The sequence below is a fragment of the Alligator mississippiensis genome, chromosome 3 (genome assembly GCF_030867095.1).
Source record: "Alligator mississippiensis isolate rAllMis1 chromosome 3, rAllMis1, whole genome shotgun sequence".
Taxonomy (NCBI): Eukaryota; Metazoa; Chordata; order Crocodylia; family Alligatoridae; genus Alligator; species Alligator mississippiensis.
In genome coordinates, this window is record NC_081826.1 from 251,875,002 (window position 1) to 251,898,236 (window position 23,235).

General features: G+C 39.6%; 1 protein-coding gene across 1 annotated transcript in view; it reads left to right on the plus strand.

Moving 5' to 3' along the window:
* Positions 1–23,235, plus strand: part of MAP1B (microtubule associated protein 1B) — a 110,293-nt gene that overhangs the window by 78,080 nt on the left and 8,978 nt on the right. The window contains exons 3-5 of the mRNA XM_006274636.3: positions 2,509–2,591; positions 9,183–9,323; positions 14,939–21,554. Of these exons, the coding sequence (XP_006274698.2) occupies positions 2,509–2,591; positions 9,183–9,323; positions 14,939–21,554 (6,840 nt within the window). The remainder of the gene's footprint in view (positions 1–2,508; positions 2,592–9,182; positions 9,324–14,938; positions 21,555–23,235) is intronic.

Sequence of the window (23,235 nt, forward strand, 5' to 3'; positions counted from 1 at the left end):
CTCTAGCTTGCCACTCTGGCGAGACTGCAGGACACAGCAGAAGCTGGACCAGCCTGACCGGGACCGCACAGAGCCAGCCAAGTATCGCAGGGGCCAGGCCGGCTCCTGCTGCATCCTGCAGCCCGGTGCTACAGCTAGGAACCATGTGGTGCTGGAGCAACCAGTGGGGGGTGGAGAGGTGCAGTGGCAGTGGTGGGCAAATGGCTGCAGCAGGTGGGGGCAAGAGGGAATGAGCATGCACTCAGCAGCAACAAGTGGGCAGGAGCATGGGGCTGTGCCAGTGTCCTGAAGCCAGCACGGCACAGAGCTGGACGGCAGGAGTGTGGGGTGGCAGCTGGCCGGGGCTTTGTGGAGCTGGACCAGGCTGTGCTACCAGAGTGAAGGGGAGCTGGATCATCTCCAGAGCCCCTGCTGGCCCAGGCTCTGTGCTCCTGCTGCCCTACTCTGGGCCCCACTGGTCCTTGATGTCAGGAAGAGAGGCTTTCCTTTCTTCTTTGTTTGCACAAGCACACATATGCCTGCTCTTTTTAAAATTAGATCAATAGAAAAAATAGTTGGTAGGTAAATCTGGATTTCTTTACACATGCTGGATTGTTAGCCAAGTTTTCTTCCAATCTCTCCTTTAATTTTATAATATTTCATTCTTGTCTTTTTTTTGCTTTTTATCATGCTCTCTCTGTTCTTTGCATAATCTCTCCCTGTATTTTATTTCTTCGCTTTACCATTTTTTTCTGACACAGGGGCTTTCTTTTATTTTTTTTAGTTTTTGGCTTTTTTCTGTTCTGCTCATTGCTATAATCTTCCAGTTTTAAGGGTTGTCTGGATTTCTGATGTTACTACCCATGCTGTAAATATCAGATTTCTAGTCTGTTTCCCTTTGGCAGAGAAAGATATGTGTGTGGCTTTCTCCAAAGATCGTTAATGCTACTCCATGATCAACCTAAAAAGAGGGTCCTTGAGAAGAACATTTTTGGGTCAGATGTGTTGCCTCAGCAGTACTCCCAGGCTCTGCTGGCCCAGAGAAAGCAAGATCAGGTTAAGTCCCTGATTTTGCTGGTTCTGCCACTTGGCTGCTGCTGGATGGTGTCTGCCCTTTCTCTGTACGTTTCATCACAATCCCAACAGCTATTTGCATTTCTCTCTCACTTTTCCTCATTTCATTCCCTTTTGTGCACAAGCCATAATTTTTTCCACTTCTTTCCACCCCTTCCTCATTTCTTGTATGGTCCCTCAAGGTTGTTTTTCTTGCCAACAAGAGCTCCCTAGAGGCACCCGCAAGACAAGCAGTATGTTTAAACTGACTTTAGCTTAGTTAGTTTAGCTCTTCCCTCCCTGCTGGGTCCTAGGCATAAGAAGGATATGAAGGAGGCCATAAATATGAAATTCCTCTGCTATGGCTGAAAGAAGAGCTCTGGGGAAATGCTACATGCAGCAGTAATATTGCAGAGAACCTGTTGTAGGTGAATCTTTGTAGTGAGAGAGAAGAGAGAGGAGGTATAGGAAGCTATTGCTGAATGAACCCTGGGAAGTGATTCCAGATATGCAGTATTTTTTCTTTTAAGGTTTTTAAAGTAGGAATTTTTCTAACTTGGTCAATTGGTGTTTAAATATGGGGCTCCTTGCACTTACTTTTAAGTGCAATTAATAAATTAATTAATGCTGCTGCTTGCAGGAGACAGTTATTCTGGTTGTTGGACTAATTGGACTAATTGCTGGCCGCGGGTTCTAAATGACAATACAGCTGCTAATTAATCTTGCTGCAGTTCTCACAGAAAGTAATACTGAAAAAAACATGCCAATTACCATAAGAAAGAAAATGTTGAGAGCCCTGTTGTGTTTTTCTGGCATCCTCTCAGTCAGATGAATATCACTATTAAATACAGAGACAGACTAACTATTAAATATGAAAGCCAATGGGCTATGACACAGCACCCACACCACACCAACTTTATTTGTTTAGAAACCAGTATATTGTATGTCTGTTTATTTTTGTTTAATAACATTGCCTGTTTCTTCATATAACAGAATTACCAAGTAAGACAGTCCTACAAGTCCAACAAAGAGTTTTTTAGAATACTAACAATATTTACAGAGTGCTAGATGTGAAGGGACTTTAAAGACTTTGGGCCAGATCTTAAGACACTAGTATCAAATCAAGCCCATGACTTCCACCCAGACAGCACTTATAATTTAAAGCAGACAGACTTATATTTACAACATGGAATTATTCAAAGACAAAGGATAGTTGGAAGGAATGCATGTCAGTGCTGTTGGCTCTTTGCACCCATTGCTTTGAAGAGGTAGAGAGGTGGGCCTGACTGATCAAGAACATTGTCAGCATCTAAGAACACATAGGCAGGCAGCAAGTGTCACTGCCACTGCACATTATTCTGGATGCCCCTAGAACTATCCCACAGATCAATCTGTGCTTACGTTAGAGAAGGTGTTGGCTTTAACTTGGTAAGGTAAACTGGAATATTAATTTTTCTTCTCTCTAATTCCTTACAGGTCAGAAAATCCTTCATCACAGAAGTGATGTCTTAGAAACTGTAGTTCTGATTAACCCTTCAGATGAAGCAGTTAGTACTGAGGTAAGTCATTTGGAAATGTATTATTGGATCTTTCCTAAAAGCACCATAAGTGAATTAGATGAGAGTTTCCTGGTCATAGATAAATTAACATTTTTTTTTATCAGTGAAACAGCAGTCTTTGCTTCTCTCTCCGTCTTGTCTCCCTTTCTCATAATGGTAATTTAAAGGACATAGAACAGAAATACTCAGACTCCTGTTCTCAATGCTAAATTTCCAGTAACCTGCTAAACTTCTTTTAGATCAAAGGGAGACAGCTGGAATGAGCGCTTTTCTGTTTCTTAGCATCCTTCCTCAGCTTCTTCCGTATGTCTATTTTAAACTTTAAAGAATGAGTGAAAAGAAACCAGGTCATCTGAGACTGTTTTAGACTTTTGAGAATGATTGTCATCTATATAAAATCTTTCCCTTAGAAAATCTCATGCTACAGGTAACAGAATCTGGAAGCTGTCACGGAACAAGAGATATAAAACTCCCATATACTGATTCTAAGAGGGACAACAAACTGGCCATGCAATTAGAGATTGCAGGGCAATTTAACACTTTGTGGGATCAAACCATTCTTTGACTGAACATAAAACCAAAGAAATTTTTGCAGTGAATGAATGGTTTAAAAAGGTAAAATCCACAAATATATCCTGTTGTTGCCAGGGATGTGGTTTTGATTGCCATAGAATGCTAAACTTGATTTTTGTACCCATGTTAAGCAATGTTAAATAACAAGGGGCACATCAACACATGCGCTTTAATACACAGTAAACTATTTTACTGCATATTAAAGCATCATGTAAAAAACTGTGTCACTGCTAATGCACAGTGAATTAATATACTGGGCATTAAGCATCCTTAAAAAGTGTGCAAATGGAGGTACATTGGAGGTGCTAAATTTAATGTGCCTTAGAAAAGGTGCATTAATGCACATGTAGACGTGTCCAAGAAGTAGAGTAAAACAAACATAGTCTTTAAAGCTTTAAAACCCAGGAAATCTTTGATACAAGGTCCCTTATTTCCCCTTTCATTGCGTATATGGAGTCTAACTGAAAATGTTTTAAATTGCATCAAATGAACTTGAAGAGAAAAGAGAGTATCAATTTATGTGGTAGTACTTAGATTCTGCTATTAGAGTTCTGGCTCCATATAACAAAGCAAGTCAAACTAGTACAGAGGAGGAAAGAAGAAAAAGGTAGGAAAATATGGCTTCTGTCCCTGATGGTTTTAGTTCAGTTGATGGATGACTACAGAGGGAGCAGCTGGCAAGCAAGCTGACTAATGACTTCTGAACTCTGGCTTTATTCCTTTAAGCTCTGGAAAATGTTTGGCTAGGTTGTTCTTAATTTTCTATGACTGGTTTGTGGGAGACAAAGGTTCCTTTCCTCCACCCCCAAGATTGGGCTACTCCTTCTTGCATTAGGCTCCCCAAGCTAGTCACTGCCAAAAGTTTTATGTTTAGATTTGTCTTGGCTGGCTAAACCAGACTGTCATTAGACAAAAGACAGAAAGAATGATAAGAAAGAGAGAGTAGGATTAAAGCAGAGATAGGTCTAGCCATTCTGCACACTCCCTCTCAGTATAGCAATCAGCAACCTTAGGTTTGCATCCTAAGGTTACGCTGAGCAAGGCGAGGTCATCCAGTTCCATCTCCTGACTTAACAAGGTCAGAATCCATCAGGAGAAAATCAGAAGACCCTTAGTGTGATTATGAGTCCCTGAATTCTGTTATGGGCTGATGATGAGCATATTGGTGGTACACTGAGTAACATGCTTCCTAAAACTCCTACCACATTCGGTAAACTTGCGAGAACTTCCAGAAAAGAAAATACCAAATACTTTGGCAGTTTTGATAGGGCAAACAAAATGATTACCCTGAAATCTATATGTACACTGCTCTCATTTTTAGGCAATAGACAACCATACCTTTTAACTGCTTTAAAAGGGGAGAAGAAGGAACTGCCCCTGGGGAGTGGGCATCAGCTGTTATGATGTAACTGTTGCATCTTTATGCTCCTGTAGAGATACAAGTCAGCTAAATTGCTAGACAAGGTTTCTTGGGTGAATTTGATATCTTTTATTAGACCAACCCAAATGGTTGGAGAATAGTTATTAAGCAAGCTTTCGGGTTCAAAAACCCTTCGTCAGGCTAAGGACGCTGCAGCAGTTGCTGCATGCTCTTCCTGGATGGAATGAAAAGTAAACAAGCCAGGGGCTGGACTGGGGAGTCAGTTGCCAGGCAGATTGTAATTAGTAATAGTAATAAAACCAGCAGATAAAGGTGGAGCCATAGTCATCCTAAACCGTGAGGATTACATAAGGAAGCCAACAGACAGCTCTCTGACACCACCTACTACAAAGAACTACAAGAAGATCCTACTCCCCTTTTCACCAAAAAACTCAACAATACCATCAAATCATTTCCACCAAGATTACAAGAAAAACTACAGACCTTGATCCCCCCCACTACCTAACCCAAGGACTTTTTACATGCTCCCTAAAATGCACAAACAAGGGAACCCTGGCAGACCTATCATATCCAACCATGGGACCCTAACTGAAGAAATATCAGGTTTTGTTGAATCCATCCTAAAACCGCTTGTCACCCACAGAGCAAGTTTTGTACAAGACACTACAGACTTTCTACAGAAACTTAAAAACATAGACCACCTTCCCAGCAACACACTCCTAGCCACCATGGACGTTACCAGCCTATACACCAACATCCCACACCAGGATGGCATCCATGCCTGCCTTACATATCTACAGGAACAAGATTACAACCCAGAATACAGACCCAAAGACATCACTGAGCTTATACACTTCACCCTCACACACAACAATTTCACTTTTAATAATCAACACTTCCTCCAGATGATGGGAACAGCTACGGGCACTAAAATGGCCCCACAGTATGCCAACCTTTTTATGAGCCACCTGGAAGAAGACTTCCTCAAGAACTGCACCATCAAACCCTTGCTGTACTTACGATATATCGATGACATCTTCATCATTTGGAGTGAGAACCGGGAATCTCTGATTGAGTTCCACCAGAAATTCAACAGTCACCATCCCTCCATCCGACTTTCTTTAGAATACTCCAGCACCAACATCCCCTTTTTAGACACAATGATCAGTATCCAGAAGGGTAAAATACAGACCACAGTATACAAGAAACCCATAGACCAACACACATATCTGCACAGAACCAGCAATCACCCAAAACACACCAAAAAAGCTGTGATATACAGCCAAGCCCTCAGATACCACCGAATTTGCACTGAAGAGAACACCCGGGATTGCCACCTCACCGATCTTAAAAAAGCTTTCACCCAGCAAGGACACTCCTCCAGAGAGGTAGATCGCACATTTGAAAGAGCCACCTGGATACCACGTGAAGAACTGCTGCAGTACAGAAGAAAAACACCCACAAATCGCACACTGCTGGTTATGACCTATCACCCATCCCTTGAACCTGTACGGAAAATCCTCAAAAAATTGCAACCCATATTAGAAAAAGACCCTATTCTTAAAAAAATCTTCCCAGAGCCACCCATCCTAGCCTTCAAACAAGCACCGAACCTCGCCAACCTCATCACCAGAAGCAAACTTCCTCAAGCCCAGAACACACCAAAAGGATCCAGACCGTGCCAGGACAAGAAATGCAAAACCTGCCCCCACATCTCGACTACCTCCACTATTACTACACCCCACAACAGAGCCATCAGCATCCCAGGATCTTACAGCTGCACCTCCAGGAATGTAGTATACCTCATCCAATGCACCAAATGCCCTGATGAAAGATATGTAGGAGAGACCAGACAACAACTGCCCACTAGAATGAACGCACACCGGAAATCCATCAAAGACAGAAACACCCAATTACCGGTGGGGGCACATTTCTCACAGAAGGGCCACTCTCTCTCCAATCTCTCAGTCCTGATCCTCAAGGGAAATTTACACAACACATCCCAGAGACAAGCCTATGAGCTCCATTTCATCAACCTGCTGGATACTAGAGATCATGGACTAAACATAGACATTGGATTTTTGATACATTACCGTCTGCCTGGCAACTGACTCCCCAGCCCAGCCCAGCCCCTGGCTTCTTTACTTTTCATTCCATCCAGGAAGAGCACGCAGCAACTGCTGCAGCGTCCTTAGCCTGACGAAGGGTTTTTGAACCCGAAAACTTGCTTAATAACTATTCTCCAACCATTTGGGTTGGTCTAATAAAAGATATCAAATTCACCCAAGAAACCTTGTCTGCCTATATCCTTAGACCAACACGGCTACAACCTAAACCCCTGCAGCTAAATTGCTATAATTTCAACCCTGAATGAGACTGGGCTGGTTTTGCTACACTTATATCACTAGGGAAGCATTCAGATGTAGGCTGTAACAATCTAACTGTTAAATCAATATAATTTGATATTGATACAATTGTTACATTTGCCTAGAATCCTAGATTCTGCTTTGCTGCTCTAACAATTTTGTAATTTTACTACATCTTGAAGACTTCTAATCAGCTCATCCTATGGGCTAAACAAACTTGTTTCTCGCCTTGTCTTTTAAGTTAACACTTGTCTTTCTTTTACATGTTGATAGATTCAAATAACAACTTGTTACTTTTCACCTACTTCTGTCTGCAGTTCTATTTAACATTTAGGACTTCTAGGATAGGGTTGACCACAACCTATTGTTTCACCTTGCTTTATTTTAAAAGTAGTGGTCTGAAATCAGTGCATGAAATCAGTGGTTCTCTCCAAGAAATCTTTATTATACATAGATACAGAATTGATGTTCTTTCATGTATATCATACATTACATTCTGTAATCCATAGGCATTTGTTTACTTTTACCTCTGCTATTATTCTTGAGCTCTGTAGAGCCTCTTTGACCAGCACTTAATAAAGAAGGTTGAGGAAAATTATGTGACCAGTCACATATCAGTGATTCACAAGTCAGGAAGTAATTTTATTGTTGAAAAAGCTGGTGGGTTTATACATAATCTGGCAGACTGCCCAGAACTGCTGCCAGTAAAGCGAGAGAAAATAAAAAGGAAAGCTAGTTCTCCAATGGCTTTAATACAACTGAAACAGATGAGATTTGAACAACGTACATCAGACAACTGGCTGCACTTATCAGTGTTCTCTTCTGAAACAGAAATAAATTGAGTTGATCCACTGGGATATTGTTGCATTTTTATCACTCAGCACAATTAGTGACAGGTCAGCATTTGGTCTGCTCTTAATTACAGGGACTCTGTGCTGTTAGGGTTTGGGGCCATTTATTTAATAAAATAAAAATGGAAATCTACAATAGTTGATCCATACTCTTCAGTTCCCCCTTTCAAGCCATTCTGAAAAGCAGAGTAGTAGAACAGAGATATAGGTCAATACTGCATCCTTCCTAGCATGAGACAGAATAATTTAGAGCGATTGATTGCTTAAAAATCAATATATAAAGTTGTAACACTAGCTTGCTGGAGAGCTGAGGTGATTATGTTGTTTCCATAGAGATGAAGGCTTGTAGCAATGGGCATATCCACACAAAGCTGTCTCAGGTCAATTTTCCATATTTATTCAATATGTAGTCACTTATTCCAGAATAGGAGTGTATCTTGTTCTGATTTAGCTTAATCCACTTGGAGAGGAAGAGCTCTTGCATTTTAAATTTACCTTCTACCTTAATCTGAATTCATTTTCACATATTGACAAGGCATGAAAAATAGTTTCAAAAAATGTACTCTGCAGTACAATATTTTATATAAAATATAATGGTTTTGTCTAGGTTACAAGCTTTGCTCTGACAAAAGACTCTCAGGTATTACCAGCACCGACAGAGCAGCAGTCAGATACTATCAGCTGTTGGGAAGGCTGACTTGACACTGAAAAGTAAAGAAAATGTATGCAACAGCTATTTTCAAAATCAAAGTTTTCTGTCTGTGGTGAGCTCTCTTGAATCCACAAACAGCCACATAATTTACCAATGTATATTAAAAACCATATTCTGCCTGCACATTCTAACAAGGTGTAATATCTACTGTTAGCAGTAGCATGCTGACAGTCAGTAACTTCTGTATGTTTGACATGTTAAAGTGTGGCTGAACATTGTAGAATGTGACTGTTCATGAACCCCTGACAATTTTGCATTGACAAAACTAATTAGTGAATATTTCCATTTATCCCTTTCATTTTTCTTTAGAATAAATTTTCATTTTTGATGACATTTTTCTAGCTACAAGGCAGGTAATGCTGTACATTGGAAAAAGAAGAGTGTTCCTTCCCAGAGGATAAACAAATAGAAGGGTCATCCTTTTCTAGCATACAGCAAATGCTGATGTAATTCTACTAAAATTCATTGAGAATTGCACCAAGGGTAAAACTTGATCCACCAAATTAGTTGTTTTTCATTAGAATTTTCCTCTCTGCTCCTTTTTTCACTGTCTTTTGGAAGTAGAATGGTAACCTGGTAAACGTTGACTTCACCTTAGAAGTTGAAATAAGTCTGAAATTAAATGAAGAGGAGCTCCCCTCCTTATAGCAATGTTGGAAACACAGCAGTTATATCCATTGTTTGCCTTTTCTTTGTTCTTTACCTTAGGTCCGCTTAATGATCACAGATGCTGCAAGACACAAGCTTCTAGTACTAACAGGACAGTGCTTTGAAAACACAGGAGAACTTATCCTCCAGTCAGGATCTTTCTCTTTCCAGAACTTTATTGAGATCTTCACTGATCAAGAGGTGGGTATTGAGAAGTATATTTCACTACATTTCCACACAAGGACCTTTATTTTTAGGATCATTAAAATGGCCACCTTCTCTTAAAACTAGCATTTGTAACTTAACATGGATGCTCATTAGTTCTTTTCAGACAGTTTCCATCAAACTGTTTAAATAATTAATCAAACTTTGGTTTTGATGTAAGTTGATTAATAGCACAATTAAATTTTAATTTAGCATACTGCATTTAACTTTAAGACATAAAAAATAGGAAGCCTCTTAACAAATACATGAGGAAACTGCAAGGTCTAAAATGCCTTGCTTGCCTATTTAACACAATTTTACAAAGCAGTTCAATGAATTTTGAAGCTTTATTTATATTAATATCATGCCTGATGGTATATAACTGATATGTGACATTACAGAAGACAGACAGCATTCTGTCGGGTTAGCAGTTAGCATGCTTATTATCCATCTGTTATTTTGGTGTGCCACATTTAATATTTGACAGGTAAATCCTAAAAAGCTCATAAATATAGGCCAAAAATTATAAGCAGTAAAGAAAAGGTATTGAGAGATTTAATTCTGTTTGTTTCTGCACTCATCATTCTGTTGTCTTACTTAATGTACTGTGTCTGGAAGCTCCCATAGGGCAGGAAGCCATGGTAAACAAGCTGTCAAACTTAATCTGGCTGTTGTGTAAAAGCATATATTTAAATAAATGATAAGATTTCATCACTGGAAATGTATTTTCCAAAGTTAAATAGTATTTTTTCAGTAAAGTGTGATTTGAAAGTCCAGCCCTCAAAATGAGCAATGCATATGGATCTTGTGGTCAGAGTTTGCTCAGTCTAGTTTGGCTCTTAGTTTCCTGCATTCAGCTCCCATTGACTTAAGTGGAGAGAAAGCTGGGCTCAGAATATCTTAGGCCAATTTGAGAGCTAGAAGTGGCCATTGGGTTAAAGAATTGGCATCACATAAAAGTGAAGAAGCCATTGTAAGCTGCAAAGCTTTTTCAGATGGTTAATAAAACCATTGTCATTTTAAAATTGTATGGAAATCTAAAGCCAAAGCTTACCTTTACTGGTAGAAAACCCAGCTGTGGGCTCAGGAGTGGAGGAGTGCCAATTGCCTGGTTATGGCAGAGGTTGTAAGAATGGTTAAGGTGGTTGCCAAACTAGAGGGATATGCTCTACTGCCCTTTGAAAAGGGCTCTTGGCTAGATTCTGCTCATAGCCCTTTGTCTGCGATCTGATAGGAGCCAGGTCATACTCCTTAAGTGGCAAATGGCTCCTTTCAGGGGTTGTGATGTACCTGCTAGCATTTTTTATATAGAGGAAGAAAAGAAAAGATCTCTGTATCTCCTTGCCCTATTAACACAGCACAGGATAAGGCTTGATGGCAAGTTAAACATTTTTGCTTCTATTATTTGGTCTAAATCTGATCAAAAATCATGTAATCTTCTTCCCATTGGATAAGTAAACGTTTCCTTTCAGCTGGGGAAAAGACTTTCCTTCTGTCCTGTTCAGAATTCCACTTTGGTCTCAGAACTTTCCACAGAGAATGCCTGTCATGTCACTTTTACCTTCTCTCTCCTCAGATCATGGTAGATATCCAGTGTCACAGCTCTTCATAATAGGAAATTTATTTTTTGGTGAGATTGCCCCATGTCTGAAACTATTCCATTGTTCCTTTTATCAGCAGTCACTGGTTTGCTTCCCCATCAATGACACCCTAAACTTTGAGGAATCTGAAAGCTTGAAAAGATTGGCAGAGTTCACAGATACCTGTCTTTGGCATTACTTTTGCCTCAAATCTGAAGAAGAATGTAGGCAGTTATATCTCTGCTACCTCATTTTTGATAGTCAGAGTTGCATAGGAGTAGCTGAGAACAGGATCTGGTACAACATCTCTAAACAGAGGTAATGGATCAAGTTCTTTCCCTTTCACTCTGAGGCTGACACAGTCTCACCAATGTGATTGAGAGGAGGCCTCCAAAAATACTGTCAAGGAATTTAAAGACTGGGAACCACTGTGATGTTCTTTACTGGCAAAACTGAAAATCTGATGTGAGTATAGCCTCCAGACTCTTGACTACCTAAAAATGCTCTCTTCAAGATTTTCACTCCTCTTTTTTAACAGTTTGCTTAATTCAGAACTCAAGAATTGGCAGACAGAATCTATCTAATCTTAAGTTTTACCATGGAGCCTACATTTTGAGAGAGCATAGTCTGGTGGAGTCACAAAATGTAAAGTACAGACTGGTACAGTCTGTCAGTGCTCTCAAATAGGAGTATCCATCCCGCTTTGCTTTTCTGTTATATCCAAAATTTCCTTGTTTCAAACTCACCAGTCCTTCCCAAAAGGAATTCTATTGTTGACTCATTGTGGACTGATCTTAAAAGTTTAATGGCTTATTAGCTTCACCTGGCTTTCTGCTTTGAAGCAACCTCAATTTGATTAATAGAAAAAGAAATTACATAAACAAATTTTGGGAGCAAAAATTATTAGACTATTCCTGAATCTCTTCCCAAGAACAGCTCCATTATACCATTCCAAACTCAGATAGAGCCTTCTAGATGCAATTTATCAATCCTGCTTTAAAACCAACTCTTACATCAAAGATGTTTTTCAAGAATTCTTGATGTTGTCCCTCCCCATTGAAGAGACTTGTCTCTAAAACAGTCACCAACTTTTAAAATCTGTGCCACTAGTAGCATAATGCTATCTCATATATTTATTTTTACCAACACCCAGGGAACAAACAAAAATAATTGTGGGGTTCAAATATGCAAGCAGCCAGTACCAAAACTACTATGCACGTATTTAGCTTAACCAAGAGAGGTCTGTCTTGTGTTGGCTGCCTTTAGCCTTCCTTTTTTCTATTAAATCATTAAAATGGTTCTTATGTTCTCCTTTTATCCTTTTTTGTCTTCATTCCCCTCATTTTTTGACCTTGTCTCTGATCTGTTCCAAGAAATACTATATCCTGATGTTTGGATAAGATTATTTATTCTCCTGAAAGATGTTTTGCATACTTAGTGGGCGTATCAACACATGCACTTTAATGCGCACTAGCCTATTTTACTGCTCATTAAAAGGTTGTGTCAAAAAAGTGCTAATATGCTAATGCACAGTAAAAATAGGCTTAAAAAGCATGTGCTTTTGCTACTGTGCATTAGGGAAGCCTAATGCACATTTATTTAGTACCTCAAATTGGAGGTGCTAAATTTAACGCACATTACAGAAAGTCTTTGTTGAATTTTACCCTCACTAAGTGCTGAAAACTATATGGCACAACCAAAAGGAGACCAAGAAACACACCAAGTCTATAGAGCTTCACTGTAATTAAACATCTAGGCCCTTAACATTAATTTTGTATAAGCTTCCCCCTCCCCTCCCTCTTGGTAATACAGTTTGTACCAGGATTTTTAGCTTATTCAAGTATAGTCTAATCTAAATCATTTTTACAAAAAACTTGTTTTCTGGATTCAAATAATTATTGACTCTCTGCAAAGAGCTTTGCAATACTTTGCAAGATGTTGTGTATCTACACTGCATTGACGTTTGGTCTCCATATTCATTATTTGATTGAATTAGTGTAAAAAAAATTGTTTAATATTCTTGAACAATCAGAATAATTTTGAATGCCAGCTATGCTTGTCAGGAGTAAACTGAATTCCACTGCATATGGCTAATTTACAGTAATGTGAAAAAAGCATTTGAAATGGAGTGATTATTAGCTATGATTGAGTTGTGAATGATTAGGGACTAAATCTGGAGGCCATTATTGGGTGTTAATACTTCTTTTTAATGATAGGAAGAAACTGAATTTCAGTGAGGCCTACATAACTGTTTCTAGCATTCTAGGATTTTGTGACCTACCAATATAGACAACATGCATGAATACAACAATCAGAACTGCTGGATACCCTCAGGAACTTAGGATCCCCTTTCTCTTTTGGTACTGGTTTTAGTGCCGTTTATTTCAGTTCTCATATCAGACACCAAAAGGTAGCAAGCAGTACTGTGGTCTCCAGAATCACTTCACCATCTAGTTATTCTGTCCAGCCACATGTTTTCACTCACAAATCGTGTATCTTGGGATGTCTTCTAAAAAGTGACTGGTTGCTATCGGGTCCAGAGATAAGATTTCTGGCTTTGTGGAATATGAGAATTTAAAAGCCAAGTAAGCACTGGTGCCAAATTTTGTCTGTGGATGCACGCATAGAACTACCATTGACTTCAGTGGGAGGCCATAATGGGCTCATGCATGCCATACCCAAGATGCTTCAGCTATTTCATAGCTGTACTGTTTTCTTAAGTCTGAGGGCAAAGTAAACATGAAATTTGTCAGAGAAGGGTTGAAATATTATGTGCTTCTATTTTCTGTTTACTAATCTGGAATCATCAAATAGATGTCTGTAATTCAGACTGGAACAGAACAATGGTTTTTTGTACTAGACCACAGGGCTTCTTATTCAAGCAAGCCTTCATTTCAGCATCAGCTTGCTGAATGCTGTTAAATACTGGTTTAATCAATGGAGTTATTCTAGATTTATCCTTCTTGTAAAAGAGCTTGGAACAAGGTCCATAATTTTTTAATCAAAATATTTCCTGAAGTATTTTTAACCACAAACACTCAGTTTTAGTTCTTTCTGTAGCTATGAATTTACATATGTATTAGCTGATACATGTTCTGTTACACAAAGATTAAATGATAACATTTAATATTAGTATGTAAAGGCTGTAAATTAGTAGCTATTGCATTATTTACTTATGGAAATATTTTGATACTAACTCTTTCCTTCAAAGACAGTTTATTTGCAAAATTTATTCGTATTTCACTAAGAATATGAGAAGCTGCCCCTATGTCCCATATTTCAAAAACTGAACAATATTAAAAATAGTTGAGGACAAAACCTTTTTAATTTTGAAGCTGTAAATCAGCTCATAGTGCTGTCAAGAGCTAGCCAGCAGCTAAGCTAATTTTGGAATGCTGCCTGCTGTTCTGGAACCAGAACATTCAAAACGCATTATAATAAATATTAAATTGCAGAATGAGTTCTACATTGGGGTGGTGGAGGAGGACGCCACTAGAGCTCAGCTTTAGATGGCAAGCTGGGTTAGGTGCTACTTGGAGCTTCTATGGGGTTCAGATACTTAGTGCCTTGTAAAAAGGGCACAGTGTGTGCTCCCTAGGTGAGAAGCTTTGTTGACCAGTTAGGAGAAGAGGAGCACATCACAGCCCATTTGCAAAGAAGAATACTTCTGGCAGCAGTAGGCCCAGGCAATCCTTACAGTCCCTGAATGTAAAGATTCCCGTGGCATCCAGTCCCTCTGCAGAAAGAGGGGGACAGATCTCTTAGTGCCCTTCTCTTCTTTAGAGCACTCAGAAGGTTCCAGGCACAATCTGGCCCTTTCAATTAAAAAAAGTACGGGAACGTTAGTGACAGATTCCTTTGGCTCCTAGAGTGGACTACAGTCAAGTACAAAAGAGAACATAAGGGAATACTTTGTTTTTAGTTTGAAGCTTATAGCTAGTACTTTGCTGAAGACAGCCTTGCTCTTTGACATTTATATTATTAAATATACATTTACACTGGCTTTTGTTTCTTCTTGTTTTATAATGATAGATTGGTGAATTATTGAGCACTACCCACCCTGCCAACAAAGCCAGCTTGACTCTGTTTTGTCCTGAGGAGGGGGATTGGAAAAATTCAAACCTTGACAGACACAACCTTCAAGACTTCATCAATATTAAACTCAATTCTGCCTCCATATTGCCTGAAATGGAAGGACTTTCCGAATTCACAGAGTATCTGTCAGAATCAGTAGAAGTGCCATCACCCTTTGACATTCTGGAGCCACCAACCTCAGGAGGTTTCCTGAAGCTGTCAAAACCCTGTTGTTATATTTTCCCAGGTGGAAGAGGGGACTCTGCATTGTTTGCAGTGAATGGATTCAATATGCTTATTAATGGAGGATCTGAAAGAAAATCCTGCTTCTGGAAACTTATCCGACATTTGGACAGAGTGGATTCAATTCTGCTCACACACATTGGAGATGATAACCTGCCAGGAATCAACAGCATGCTGCAGCGAAAAATAGCTGAGTTAGAAGAGGAACAGTCTCAAGGTTCTACCACCAACAGTGACTGGATGAAAAATCTAATCTCACCAGATTTAGGAGTTGTATTCCTCAATGTACCTGAAAATTTGAAAAACCTTGATCCAAATTTTAGGGTAAAAAGAAGTGTAGAAGAAGCTTGTTTCACTCTCCAGTATTTAAATAAATTGTCCATGAAACCAGAACCTCTCTTTAGAAATATAGGAAATGCAATTGACCCTATTATTTTATTTCAGAAAATGGGAGTAGGCAAACTTGAGATGTATGTGCTCAATCCAGTCAAAAACAGCAAAGAGATGCAGTATTTTATGCAGCAGTGGACTGGTACAAGCAAAGAAAAAGCTGAATTAGTGCTTCCAGCTGGTCAGGAGCTAGACATTCCAGTATCCTATTTGACTTCTGTTTCATCATTGATTGTATGGCATCCAGCAAATCCTGCAGAAAAAATTATCAGAGTTCTGTTTCCAGGAAACAGCAGCCAATACAACATTTTAGAAGGACTAGAAAAACTTAAACATTTAGATTTCCTTAAGCAACCAATGGTCACCCAAAAAGACCTAACTGGTAACATAGCTAGTCCAGCAGTGAAACAAGCCAAGTTGAAACAACGAACAGACAGCAAGGAAAGTCTCAAACCTGCCACAAAGACACCACCAGCCAAGGCTATCAGAAAAGAGTCTAAAGAAGAATCTCCTGAACCAACAAAGCCTACTCCTGCAGAAAAGCCTCAGAAAGTTGAAATCAAAGAAAAGGCCATGGTGAAAAAAGAGAAACCAGTAAAAGCAGAGACAAAACCTGCAGTGACAGACAAAGAGCTGGCAAATAAGGAGGAACAGTTAGTGAAATCTGAAGTTGCTGAAAAGCAAGCAGCAGATGTTAAACCAAAAGTTGCAAAGGAGAAGCCAGTGAAAAAGGAAGTGAAAGTAAAAGCTGAAGAAAAGAAGGAGGAAAAAGAAAAACCAAAGAAAGAAGTTTCTAAAAAAGAGGAAAAAACACCTCCAATGAAAGAGGAAAAGCCTAAAAAAGAAGAAGTCAAGAAAGAAGTTAAAAAAGAAGTGAAAAAGGAAGAGAAAAAGGAGGCTAAGAAAGAATTAAAGAAAGAAACTCCTGCAAAAGAAGCTAAGAAAGAGGTTAAAAAAGAGGATAAGAAGGAAATTAAGAAAGAAGAAAAAGAAACCAAAAAAGACACCAAAAAGGTTCCAAAAGAAATTAAGAAAACACCTGCTCCTTCAACCGAAGCCAAAAAGCCAGCAGCAAAACCTAAACCACAAAAGAAGGAGGAGCCTGCTAAAAAAGAATCTGTACCTGCTGGAAAACCAAAGGAAAAAGGAAAAGTTAAGATGACAAAGAAAGAGATCAAAGTCAGTGAAGCTTCAGCTGCCATAGCTGCAGTGGGAGCAGCTGCCACAACAGTAGCAGCAGTAGCAGCTGCTGAAATAGCAGTTAGTGGAAAAGAACTTGAAGCAGAAAGATCCCTTATGTCTTCACCAGAGGATTTAACAAAGGATTTTGAAGAATTGAAGGCTGAAGAGATAGAAACAGTAAAAGAAGCAAAGCCTCAAGTAGAACTAATAGATGATAAAGAAAAACTAGCTGAAACAGAACAGAAGGAAGCATATGAAGTCCAGAAAGAAAAAATAGATATTGAAGGGCCTGTTGAATCTCCTGATGAAGGCATAACCACCACTGAAGCTGAGGGTGAATGCGAACAAACACCAGAAGAGCTGGATGCAACAGAAAAGCACAGGGTTGAGGACAATGAAAAGTTTGAAGATGAAGGAACGGGTTTTGAAGAATCATCTGAAGCAGGTGACTTTGAAGAAAAGGCAGAAACTGAGGAGGCTGAGGAACAAGAGGAAGAAAAAGCACCCCTGGGCATCACAAAAAAGGATATAGCGGAAGCACAAGAAATAGGAGAGGCTGAAGAAAAAATAATGACTAAAGCAGATGAACATGCTAAAGCTAAAGAAGAGAAGCGTGTGGAAAAGATTGGATCTGAGGCAGGGGAGGAGCAACCTGAAGAAATTGCAGTTGAAAAGGCAGAAACTGAAGGAACTGAAGAGGAAGTTGAAGGGGAAATAAAAATAAAAAATATTAGAGATGAAGAGGAAACTGAAAAGATAGAGGCTGAAGAAGATTATGTTATGGCTGTAGTAGACAAAGCTGCAGAGGCTGGTGAAGTAGAAGATAAATATGGCCTACTCATAATAACACCAACTAAACGCTCTGAGCCTCAGTCACCAGCTGTTGAACCAGCAACTTCTATCCATGATGAGACTTTACCTGGTGGTTCAGAAAGTGAAACAACTGTTTCTGATGAAGAAAACAGAGAAGACCAACCTGAGGAATTCACTGCTACTTCAGGTTATACTCAGTCTACCATTGAAATATCTAGTGAGCCAACTCCAATGGATGAAATGTCAACACCTAGGGATGTCATGAGTGATGAAACGAACAACGAGGAAAGTGAATCGCCTTCTCAAGAATACGTAAACATAACTAAGTATGAGACAACACTCTACTCTCAAGAATATTCCAGACCTAAACTCTCTCCACTTCCTGATGCTTTCAATGGATTGTCTGAAGGATCAAAAACAGAAGCCACAGATGGTAAAGATTATAATGCTTCAGCTTCTACCATCTCACCACCTTCTTCCTTAGAGGAAGATAGATTCTGCAAATCTTCCTTCCAAGAAATTTACCGTCAAAGAGAAAGTGAAATCCAAAGCACCGCTAAATTAGAAGTCAGAGATAGCTTTCCAGAAGATCATGATGAAAAGCATGCCCCAGCTAAGAGTCCAGTTGAGAGCCTGTCCCCTCCATCACCAGTTGCTAAAACACCACTAAGTGAACGGAGTGTGAATTTTTCTCTAACTCCCAATGAGATTAAATCATCAACTGAACCTGCTACTCTCACTGCATTGCCTGACAAACCTCAAGAAATTATGGAAGAGCATTGTGCAAGCCCTGAGGATAAAACGCTGGAAGTAGTGTCTCCTTCACAGTCTGCTGCTGGTAGTGCTGGCCACACGCCTTATTATCAATCTCCCACTGATGAAAAAACCAGCCAGCTTCCTTCTGACCTTATTGAAAAGGCAGCAGAAGCTCCAGTTAGCTTTGAGTTTAGTGAAGCCAAAGATGAGTCCTCAAAACCCAGAATAAGTCCTATGGATGAGCCTGTGCCTGACTCAGAATCGCCTATTGAAAAAGTTCTCTCTCCTCTAAGAAGTCCACCATTGATAGGTTCAGAGTCCTCATACGATACATTTTTGAGTGCTGATGTGAAGTCTGCTGTCAGAGAGCTTGAGAGTCCTTCTGAGGAGAAAAGTGAAAAAGAATCATCTTCTGTTCAGATAAGCCCAGTTTCTGAAGAAACCTCTATGGGGCTTTTCCAACAAAAACAAGATGAAAAAAGTATGGAGTTCATGCCAACTGAAGAAGCTGGTCTAGAAACAAAAACAGAGGATATTGAAGTTACCAGTTCTCAGTCTTCACTGATTTTGGATGAAAAGAAGTTAGCAGGAGATGTGTCTCCTACACAAATAGATATTAGTCAGTTTGGATCTTTAAAAGAAGACACCAAAATGTCAATTTCTGAAGGTACAGTCTCTGACAAATCTGCAACTCCTGTTGATGAAGTTGTAGCAGAAGATACATATTCTCACATAGAGGGTGTTGCTTCAGTTTCCACAGCATCTGTTGCTACTAGTTCATTCCCAGAACCAACTACTGATGATGTATCTCCTTCTTTACATGCGGAGGTTGGATCACCACATTCTACTGAAGTTGATGACTCTCTTTCTGTATCAGTTGTGCAAACACCAACAACTTTTCAGGAAACAGAAATGTCTCCATCTAAGGAAGAGTGTCCAAGACCCATGTCCATTTCTCCACCAGATTTTTCACCTAAAACAGCGAAATCCAGAACACCAGTGCAAGAACACAGATCTCCTGAACAGTCTACCATGTCTGTAGAATATGGTCAGGAGTCTCCAGAGCAGTCACTAGCAATGGACTTTAGCAGACAGTCTCCTGACTATCCCGCAGTAGGTACTAGTATACACCACATATCTGAAAATGGACCCACTGAAGTAGATTATAGCCCTTCAGATATACACGAGCCTGCTTTTGGACATAAGATATCACCTGTAGAGCAAACATCGTATTCTCAAGAAAAGGATCTTTCAGAGATTATTTCAGTTTCTCAAATAGAGGCTTCACCCTCAACTTCATCAGCACATACCCCTTCACAAGTAACTTCTCCACTGCAAGAGGAATCTCTGTCTGGTGTCATGCTACCTAAAGATATGCCACTGCATTCGTTTACCTCAGAAAAAATGCAGAGCCTTGGAGAAAAGTTGTCACCAAAGTCTGACATATCTCCATTGACTCCAAGAGAATCTTCTCCTTTATACTCTCCCAGTTTTTCAGATTCACCTCCTGCAATCAAAGAAACAGCTGCTGCTAGCCACTCACCATCCCTTTCACTGCATGTGTCTGCAGATAAAGTGTTTAGCTACCAGGCTGACACAATACAAGACTCTCTAACGAAGCATAGTCCAGAGCCTTTAGCCACCCCAGAAAAAGAAGATACAGAGAAAATCACCAGGTCACCTGAGGTTATTAGTTACTCCTACGGGACAACTGAGAAAACCACCAGGTCACCTGAATCTCTTAGTTATTCTTATGAGACAACAGAGAAAATTAGTAGATCACCAGAAGATGTTAGTTATTCATCTTATGGGGTTAGTAGGGAAACCACCAGGTCACCTGAGGCTATTGGCTACTCTTATGAGACAACAGGGAAAACCAGTAGGTCACCTGAAACTGTAGATTACTCATATGAGACAACAGAGAGAGACACCAGGTCACCTGAAGCCATGGATTACTCCTATGAGACAGCTGGGAAACCCAAGTCACCTAAAGCCATGGATTACTCCTTTGGGATAACTGAGAAAATCACCAAGTCACCTGAAGTCCTGGGTTATTCTTATGGAACAACGGAAAAAACTACTAGATCATCAGAGGAAATGAGTTATTCCTACAAGACCACTGGGGAAACTACTAGGTCCCCTGAGGCTATTAGCTACTCCTATACATCAACAGGGAAAACTACCAGGTCACCAGAAGCCTCAGATTATTCCTATGAAATAACTGGGAAAACCACTAGATCACCTGAAGTCATGGATTACTCCTATGAGACAAGTGGGAAAGCTCCTAGGTCACCTGAGGTCATTAGCTACTCTTATGAGACAAGTGGGAAAACCACCAGGTCACCTGAAGCTACTACTTATTCCTATGAGACAGACACACACTTTGCTGTAGAGAAGTCACCTGTTGCAGAAATTCGTCAAGATGTTGATTTATGCCTAGTGTCCTCCTGCGAATATAAGCATCCCAAAACTGAACTTTCACCCTCGTTTATCAACCCAAATCCCTTGGAGTGGTTTGCAAGTGAAGAGCAGTCTCAAGAACAAGAAAAGCCATTAACTCAATCAGGGGGAGCCCAGCCACCTTCAGGAGGAAAGCAGCAAGCACGCCAGTGTGATGAAACACCTCCCACCTCTGTAAGTGAGTCTGCTCCATCTCAGACTGATTCAGATGTTCCCCCAGAGACTGAAGAATGCCCTTCCATCACTGCAGATGCTAACATTGACTCAGAAGATGAATCAGAAACTATTCCAACGGATAAAACCATTACATACAAACATATTGACCCTCTGCCAGTCCCAATGCAAGACCGTAGTCCCTCACCCAGACACCCAGATGTCTCAATGGTAGACCCAGAAGCTTTGCCTGTTGATCAAAATTTGGGCAAACCTTTGAAGAAGGATATGAAAGAAAAAACAAAAACTAAAAAGCAGGGTACTAAGACCAAGTCTTCCTCTCCTTCCAAAAAAAGTGATGGTAAATCAAAGCAGGTGGCTTCACCAAAACCAGCCATAAAGGAGTCTTTGGACAAAGTTTCCAAAACAGCTTCTCCAAAAAAGAAGGAGTCTGTGGAAAAATCAGCAAAAAATATCTCTACTCCAGAAGTGAAATCTCGTGTTGAGGAAAAAGATAAGGAGGCCAAGAATGCAACAAATTCTACAACATCCAAGTCAGCAAAGTCTGTAACTGCAGGTAAGCTGTGTGAATCAGGAGGAGTGGAGCCAGATTCTCAGCAGGTGCAACAGAGTCAAATTTGACTTGACATCATTCAGCAGACAGTCTGGCTCATGACATGTGCTTGGGACAAATCAGTATCTTCCATAAATGTCGTTAGTAGAAAAAACACATATAAGTTAATAAAATTATCTGAATTGACTCTTTTAATATTTGGGAAAATAATAATAATAATAATAGTTTAGGGGTGTTAATTGCTCAGAAATCAAATAATTAGAGGAAATATATTAAATAAAAAGAATACAATAATTAATCATCCGATTTGTTAGTTGTCTGCCCAGTTAAAAATATTACAATTACATTTTTGCAATAAGATTATTCATTATAAATAAAATCTAAACATAGTAATCTATTCTAAACAGTGACCAAGAAATGCTCTTAGTTGGTTTGAGCTATATGAGTACAGTAGGAAATAAGATGTTTCTTAGCTTTTACTGTTTTTTGGATTAGATCTATACGAATCAAAATTGCTAAATCAGAATGGTATTCAGAATACTGGTAATTATCTAAGGAAATGTCAGTGTAATATGGCTGCAATCATAGCTCAGTGATTATCTCAGTATGTAGAAAGATAAAATAATTTGATAAGTTCCTGTGCATTTAAAGAAATACTAAAATATATGTACGGGGTAAATGTCTGAAAAGTCACAGTTGCCTGCAGGGCTTACAGGGAGGGTCTGGTAGAATCAAGGATCTCTGTAATCCACTGTTTCCTGCAGATACTGAAATAAAATACTGTGGTTTTCAGTTGTCAATACAAAAAAAAAATATTGCAGTTAAAAATGTGAATAGCTTTATATAGACACATTATTATTTTCTTAATTCAGATATCAATCAACCTATTATATGTTGCATTTCATTAGTTTTGTTTCAAGGAGTAAGTAATTTACTCTTGCTGGATAAGCAAACACAATAAACTTCTATTTGTTGTTGCTTGATTAAATTAAAAAAATAAATTTCAAATGGTTTATCACAGTGGTAGGCACCCAACCCTCTGGCCCACATGAGTGGCCAGGGGTTCGTCTGCGGTCCATATCCAGCAAGGGATTGATAAATGGGGTTGGTTGACTGCAGGTGCAATTCTGCATGCCGGCCTAACGCTGCACACCAGCCTGACCCTGTAGGTGACCTACCATGAGGGGCCATGTTATCCAACCCCTGGGCTCCCCATAGGTCTGGAAATTTGGCAGCAAAGGAGAAGTGGCAGTAAGACTGGGTTTATTTTTAATAAAAAGACTTTTCTTCTTCTCCCCTACCCTAAATAAGGAGATTCTGCTTTTTTAGGCTAATACTGCCCTGTGTTGCTAGATAGGAGAAAGAGGCAGTAGAGCCCTTTCACCATTCTTGCTCTGCCTATCTAGAAGCAGCATGGCTAGGTTATATTCCTAGCAGGCCAACTCTCTTCTATCCATAGCTTCCTCCTATGTATGCTGTCTGCTGCCCCTTGACTCCTAGTACTTATGTTCTTGTTTGCACATCCAGCTGTAAGATGTAGTTCATGGTATATTTAATTTCCCCAATCCTTCTGCCTTGTGATAAATATGTTTAGGGACAAAACCTTCTGCCATGTCTGCAGTAGCACTGAAACTATACTTGATTATGGCACAAGAGTATGAAATGGACAGCCATCACTGTAATA